The sequence below is a fragment of the Gekko japonicus genome, unplaced genomic scaffold (assembly GCF_001447785.1).
Source record: "Gekko japonicus isolate JY-2015 unplaced genomic scaffold, Gekko_japonicus_V1.1 scaffold2051, whole genome shotgun sequence".
In the NCBI taxonomy this organism is placed as follows: Eukaryota; Metazoa; Chordata; class Lepidosauria; order Squamata; family Gekkonidae; genus Gekko; species Gekko japonicus.
The window spans coordinates 275,010-282,750 of NW_015174330.1; the positions used below are offsets into that span (position 1 = coordinate 275,010).

Genomic DNA, 7,741 nt, shown 5'->3' on the forward strand with positions numbered 1-7,741 from the left:
GGATGTTCCAAGCCAGCCCAATCTCATCGTATCTCAGAAGCTAAGCATGGCTAGTACTTGGCTGAAGAACCAAGGAGGTCCAGGGTCGCTGCGCAGAGGCAAGTGATGGCAAACCCGCCTCTGTTTCTCTTGCCTGGAAATCCTTATGGGGTCACCACAAACTGCCTGCACATTGACAGCAACCCCCCCCCCCCGCTAGTCTGAAAGCCAACAATCAAACAAAGGGCAAACCACTGTTCTCTCAAAGCAAACTGTGGACAAGTTATACATAGTATTCAGGGCTATTTTGGGGCAGGAGCGCACAGGAACGGCGTTCCGGCTGGCTCGCAAGTTGGCCACGCCCACCAGGAACTCATTAGCATAATAGGCCACAACCAACAGCAGGGACTCATTAGGATTGGCTACATTAGGGGTGTGTTGCCTAAAATGCAAAGGAGTTCCTGCTACAAAAAAGCCCTTTTTCTCCTTTTTTTTTTTTCTTCTTTCTCTCTTTTTCTTTTTGTAGTCACGTAGGTGTAATAAAAAATCAATAAACCTAAAAAAAAAAAAAAAAGCCCTGGGTTTTGACAACAAACAAGGTAAACAGAATAACAAGCAAAAGGTGGGTGTGGCTGGATAACCACACTTCTGGTAACATGGGGGTGCGGCCTAATGTGCTAATGAGCTGTGCTGTCAGGGGTGTGGCCCAATATGCTAATGAGTTCCTGCTGTTGGGTGTGGCCTATTTTGTTAATGAGTTCCTGCTGGGCTTTTTCTACAAAAAGAGCCCTGATCAGAAAATCCTTTGTTTAAAAAAAAGCATTCAAACATGCTGGAATGTTGTTCCCTTTCAGTGCGTGGTTTTGCTGGAAGAGAAATTGATCTTATCGACTCACTCTGTGTAACCCGCCTTGAGTCCAAGTGAGAAAGGGCGACCATGAATAAAGTAAATTTTAAAAATCAAATTATACATAATTTAAAATAACAGACATCTTCATCTACTCAGATGGCTCTATCCTTAACTCTACTGTACCTCAGTCTGAGTCCAACACAAAAATGTTTGTGTCTGATAGACAAGGGTCCAGAAGACTGCCTGGAAGCTGTGTTGACAACATCAGAAGAGCCCTGCTGGGTCAGACCAGCGATCCATCCAGTTCAGCATCTTGTCTCATATAGCGGCCAACCAGTTCCTCTGCAGGGCCAACCACAGGGCAGAGAGGCCGAGGCCTTCATGAGAACATTCAAAGAGCCCTGCTGGATCAGGATGGTGGTCCGTCTAGTCCAGCATCCTGTCTCACAAAGTGGCCAACTAGTTCCTCTGGAGGGCCAACAACAGGGCATAGAGGCAAGGCCTTCATAAGAATATCAGAAGACCCCTGCTGGATCAGGCCAGTGGTCCATCTGGTCCAGCATTCTGTCTCACACAGGGGCCAACCAGTTCTTCTGGAGGGCCAACAACAGGGCATAGAGGCTAAGGTCTTCCTCCTTTAAGAACATGAGAAGAGCCCAGCTGGATCAAACCAGTGGTCCATCTAGTCCAACATCCTGTCTCACACACATCGGCCAACCAGTTCCTTTGGAGGGCCAACAACAGGGCAGAGAGGCTGAGGTCTTCCTCTTATAAGAACATAAGAAGAGCACCGCTGGATCAAACCAGTGGTCCATCTAGTCCAACATCCTGTCTCACACACATCGGCCAACCAGTTCCTCTGGAGGGCCAACAACAGGGCAGAGAGGCCCAGCCTCCGAGGCCTTCATGAGAACATTCAAAGAGCCCTGCTGGATCAGGCTAGTGGTCCGTCTAGTCCAGCATCCTGTCTCACACAGGGGCCAACCAGTTCCTCTGCAGGGCCAGCCACAGGGCAGAGAGGCCGAGGCCTTCATTAGAACATTCAAAGAGCCCTGCTGGATCAGCCACGGAAGCCGCCTGGGTGACCTTGGGCCAGTCACACTCTCTTCAGCCTGACCTACTTCATAGGGTTGTGGTGAGGAGGACAATGTATGCTGCTTTGGGTCCACATTGTGTGTGTGTGTGTGTGTGTGAGAGAGAGAGAGAGACAGAGAGAGACAGAGAGAGACAGAAGAAAAGCCCTGCTGGATCAAATCAGTCGGTCCCTCTTGTCCAGGATCCTGCCTCACACAGGGGCCAACCAGTTCCTCTGGAGATCCAACAACAGGGCAGAGAGGCCAAGGCCTTCCCCTGATAAGAACATCAGAAGAGCCCTGCTGGATCAGACCACTGAGGGTCCCTCTAGTCCAGCATCCTGTCTCACACAGGGGCCAGCCAGTTCCTCTGGAGGGCCAACAACAGAGCAGAGAGGCTGAGGCCTTCCCTGATAAGAACATCAGAAGAGCCCTGCTGGATCAGACCACTGAGGGTCCATCTAGTCCATCTAGTCCAGCATCCTGTCTCACACAGTGGCGAGCCAGTTCTTCTGGATGGCCAACAACAGGGTATAGAAGCCGAGGCCTTCTCCTGATGTTGCCTCTGGGCTGTGGAATTCAGAGGTGTAGTGCCTCTGAATATGGAGGTTCCCCTCAGTCACTATGGCTAATAGCCTATGATAGACCTCTCTTCCATGAATCTGTCAAATCCCCTTTTAAAGCTGTTCATTCCTGTGGCCATCACTTCATCCTCTAGCAGCGAATTTCCCATTGGGTAATCACTCTCTGTATAAAGCAGTATTTCCTTTTGTCCATCCTGAACCTACTGCCCATCAGCCAGTTTGGTGTAGTGGTTAAGTGTGCGGACTCTAATCTGGGAGAACCGGGTTTGATTCCCCACTCCTCTACTTGCACCTGCTGATGTGACCTTGGGTCAGTCACAAGCTCTGGCACAGCTGTCCTTGAAAAAGAGCAGTTTGTGTCAGAGTTCTCTCAGCCCCACCCACCTCACAGGGTGTCTGTTATGGGGAGGGGAAGGGAAAGGAGTCTGTAAGCCTCTCTGAGACTCCAAGTGAAGGGCGGGGTATAAATCCAATCTCTTCTTCTTCTTCTTCTTCGATTTCTAGTATTTTTTGGGGGGGAGTTCTCTTTGTCAACTCTCTCCACCCCGTGCATGTGTTCTCTCCCTGGATTTCCCAATCTCGGATCCGTGAACCAGCGTCGTCTGTGGTTATGAAATAGTGAAGAGAAGGAATGCGCCCTTGCGCATGTTTCGCTTAACTTTCTTGGCTCCTGCTCCAGTGACAACTTCTCAGATAAACAACATCTGGCCATGCTCATAACAAGCACCGGATTTTTTTTATTTCTTAGAAAAGCAGACATTCCCCAGAGACGGCTGCGTATCTGCCCTGCCTGTGGAAGGACCCCCGATTGCTAAACCCCCCTAAAACAGCGACTCCTCTTCCCACAGAATCTCCACGTTCGAAGCACAGACTCTTGGCCCCGCCGGGCTCCTGTTAGCCAGGCGAAAGTCTTTCCCGTGCTCCACAATCCCAGGTCTCCTTCCGGCTTCTTCCCACAGCCGGGGGTAATATTAGAGCTGACCTTTCTCCCAAGGCCACATGATGGTTCCTTTTGGAAAGGCTCTCTGGATTTGTTGTGCGGCCTCCCGCTCTCGGCAGCTGCTGTGAATGACCCCTCGGTCTGAAACTTGACCCTCAGGGAAATCCTCCTGGCCGTAGTGACACACGGCAGAGGCCCCGGTCTTATGGCTCTTAGAAGATAGGGAAGATTTACCAGCCATGGAGGACAAACCTGCCAAGATCCCAGGTAGGGCCGGTTCCCTGTGCGGGCAGCAGCCAGAGTTCTAGGAACAGTTCCAGGAGAGTCCGGAGGGGCCCTTCCTTGGTTAGAAAAGGGGAGGACATTCCCGAAACCATTCATTTTAGAGAGCTGTGGTGTTGAAAGTATCTGCAGTGATAGAAGTCTGGCCCCTTTGCCTTCTGGGATGAAAAGTGGAGGAGTTCTGCTCTTTCGGTGGGAGGTTTTCTGTGCGCCAGAATGCAAACCGCTTTTCTAGTCTTTCCCCCCTGCTCTTGCTGTTCATTCTTATCAAAGCTCTCAGCGTCTGTCCTTGAACTTTGTAAAGGTATATTTGCGATTCCTGGCCCAGTCCGTTTGCAGGATAGCAGGCCATGGAGTGGGGCTATCTGAAATGCTGGCAGCTGATGAGCCAAACATTCACCAAGCTGTGTGGAATGATGCATGGCTTTTCTAGGAATGCTGATGTGTGGGTGCCAAAGCTAATGTGCTAGTATGATGAGGCATGAGTATTTATTTGCATGGATCCTGAAGGACTGGAAGAAGGTAATGAAAAGGTGACTAAAAGGTAGCAAAGTTAAAAACATGCTTAAAAATGCAGTGTAGCCCTCCATTGGCTTATTCAGACTCAGAAAAACCTACTCAAGGTTTCACGCCCAGTCTCAGCCTCCAGGCTGTAGTCACTCAGGTGAGAGTCTGCTTTAGCTTTGCCAACTTCACTGTAGTCAAGTAGCCTTCTAAGGAAAATAATTCTGTGCAAGGAACTGTAGCAGTAGAACTTGTTGCTCTTTTCCCTTCCAAGTGGAGTGTGTGTCATTCCTTTTGGGAAGAATCTACCCAGAATTTCTGCACAAGCCCTGTTCATTTCAATTAAGCTTCTCAGGAAAATTTCTGGTTGGATTTTGTTTCGGTTCCTAATGCAATTTTTTGGGTAAAGTTTCTACCTTCTCTGTTCTTCAGGAGAGGGCTTAAATCGATCATTTCGTTGTTTGCATTGCTTCTAATAGGGTTACCAACTCTGGGTTCAGAATTTCCTGGAGATTTGGGGGTGGAGCCTGGGGAGCCTGGGGTTTAGAGAGGGGAGGGACCCAGGGCCGGCCCCAGCATATTTTGCACCCTAGGCAAGGATCCCTTCTGGTGCCCCCCGTGCCCCCCGGTCAGAGCCAGCGGGGGGAGCTTTTGGCGGGGGGGTGCAGTTTGGCACCCCTAAGGGCCGGTGTGCTCTAGGCGAATGCCTAATTTGCCTAGTGAGTGTGCCGGCCCTGGAGGGACCTCAGCAATGCTCCCTTTAAGCTGCGGTGTCTTGTGAGCAAGAATTCTACTCTGTGAGCTACCGGCATGAAAGTTGTGAGTGAGCGATTTGGCTACTGCATAAATCAGTTTGCCCTGGAGCCCTCCTTCCTCAGCTAAGACAAGAATGGGTGAGCCGTAGGCTAAAAAACATTGAGCTGGCTCACACTAACTTAGCTTAGAGGGAACACTGGACCGCCGCAGGATATAATGCCATAAACTCCACCTTCCAAAGCAGCCATTTCCCCCAGAAGTGGAATAAAAGGTTTAAGTTAATAAATAATAAATGCATAAACGAACTATGTAGTCTGGAGATTGCTTGTAATTCCGGGGGATCTCCAGCCCCCACCTGGAGGTTGGCAAACCCAGCTTCAAATCATATTCTTGAAGGTGTCGAGAGTAACCATATAGAATGACGTCTGGCAAGTTGTGTGTGTGTGTGTGTTTAAAAACCAAGGCAGTCTAGGAGCAATGTTCCCTCTAAGCTGTGGAGTCTTGTGAGCAAAAATTCTACTTTGTGAGCTACTGGCATTAAAGCTGTGAGCGAGCAATTTGGCTACTGCATACATTAGTTTGCTCTGGAGCCATCCCTCCTGAGCGAAGACAAAAATGTGTGAGCTGGAGGCTAAAAAACTGTGAGCTAGCTCACGCTAACTCAGCTTAGAGGGAACACTGTCTGGGAGTTCTATTGTTTTGACAAAAATAGTATGCTAATTTGTGCCAATTAACCAACCTGATGGGAGCTGAGCTTTGGCAAGTTGTCCTGCTTTGATCTCCTATCTCGGTTACTGCAGAGTTTATCTTGCTTACTTGTCATTGCTAGGGAAGGCCAACAAAGCAAAAGACAGAACAAAGTTTGAGTCCACAGGCACCTTTAAGAGCAATAAAATTTTATTCGAGGTGTAAGTGTTCAGGTGCAGGCATGCTTCTTCAGGAATTGCAACAGAAGATGCCTGTCCATACATATGGGTGAGCAGCAAATTAGCATACAGCATAATAAAGACGTTTAACAGATTCAAGGACCAAACAGGAACAACAAGCTTAATTGATATGGTCACCATTTGTTTGGCGTTCATTTGGGGGGAAGCATAGCGAAGGAAATAAATATATCAAAATCGGAGATTGATGGGCAGATGTACCCTTCCTGATTGTGGAAATGCTGAGAGTGATTAACTTCCACAATTAAGAAGGGTACATCTGGCCAGGCCTCGGTTCCTGCTGGAGCACACTGGAGCACCACCCCACCAGTCAGGAGCCCAGGAGCCCAGCCATCAGTTGGGACACGGTGGGGAGGGCGAAACGTTCCCCGCCTCCCTGAGCCCCGGGGTGGTGGCCTTGGACTCGTAGGGGCAAATTCCACCTCTCGCTCAAGAGGTCATTCTGGCTCCCCCAGCTCTCCTTAGGGGCTCTTAAAAAACTTATGGCCGACGCAGCTGTTCTCGGCAGCAGCTCCGATGCACGTGGGGGGGGCGAAACCTTCTCCTGCCTCCCTGAGCCCTGGGGTGGTGGCCTTGGACTTGTAGGGGCAAATTCCACCTCTCGCTCAAGAGGTCATTCTGGCTCCCCCAGCTCTCGGGAGGGGCTCTTTAAAAAGTTATGGCCGCCACCGCTGTTCCCGGTGGCAGCTGCAATGCCCGCGTGGGGGGTGGGCGGGCGAAACGTTCCCTTGCCTCTCTGAGCCCCGGGGTGGTGGCCTTGGACTCGTAGGGGCAAATTCCACCTCTTTTTCCCCACCATAGAGAACAATGGAGGGGATGGGGCAACCTGTTTGGGGGCCCGTAGAATTGGACCCCCTTGTTCAATGTTCCTGAAACATGGCAGGTATCTTGGGGAGAGGCTCCAGCAGCCACCCTGCGATTTTGGAGCCTCTCCCTCAAACCCCCTCTCCTCCAGCCCCCAGAATATACCCTATGTTTTCACCATTGACTTCAATGGCCCAAGGGTATAATGGGGCCGAACTGCGGGAAGCCGATTCAGATCAGAGAATCTGATTTGGCCCGCAGCAGCCTGAAAGGGGCCCGAATGGGCCATTTTCGGGGGTGCATTCGGTTCAGACTAACCGAATGCACATCCCTCCAGCAGCTGGCTTGCTCGGGCTCTCTGCAGCCGCAGGGATCCTAGAACATGGTGGAGAAGAAAAAAATGGAGTTACAAAGGTTGGTGCAATGTGAAGTTGTGAAAAAGACTAAATATTTGGGTATTGACCTAACAATGAAAGGGAAGGGAAGGTGGCTGAGCAGCTGGAGACATTGAGCCTCAGCTCCACAAGTAATGAGCACTCAAGCCCCGCCCCCAGCAGCCCTTAGGCTGGAGCACCTGGAGCAGTCTTGGGAGGCGGATTGGCAAAAAGCAAAACCAAAAGCGCAGGAACTCGAGAGAACTCCAGGAATAGAGCCGGTTCCTCTTCCACAGCCCAAAATGCGACCCACGAACCCTGAGCTTGCTTTTTCTCATTTGCGAGTCTGGCCTCTGCACTCCTTTAACGAGGCAGCCCTGAAGCTTGGGGCAGCGGGAGTTTCTTTGCACGCAGCTTGTGCGGCTGGCTGAGTGCCTCTTCTGCTTGCCCACCTCTCGCCTCTGCACCTCATCTTCTGCCAGGCATGGAGGAGCCCAGCTCGCCCAGGCTTCTTGCCTCCCGCTGCCTTGGCCCTCTGGTGCACGGGCGAGTCCCCAAAGTTTGACTCTTCCTCTACAAGTCTCTGGCGCTGGAGGTATTCGCCTCCTTCCCTCCTGCCTGCTATGGCTGCATAATTGTGAGAGATTTCTT

At 50.7% G+C, this 7,741-nt stretch overlaps 1 protein-coding gene across 2 annotated transcripts in view; it reads left to right on the top strand.

The window, feature by feature from the left end:
- Positions 1-3,462: 3,462 nt before the first annotated feature.
- Positions 3,463-7,741, top strand: part of PFKFB1 (6-phosphofructo-2-kinase/fructose-2,6-biphosphatase 1) — a 33,464-nt gene continuing 29,185 nt past the window's right edge. For both annotated transcript variants that reach the window (XM_015424256.1, XM_015424257.1), the window contains exon 1: positions 3,463-3,693. In XM_015424256.1, coding sequence (XP_015279742.1) covers positions 3,666-3,693 — 28 coding nt within the window. In that variant the 5' untranslated portion in view covers positions 3,463-3,665. The remainder of the gene's footprint in view (positions 3,694-7,741) is intronic.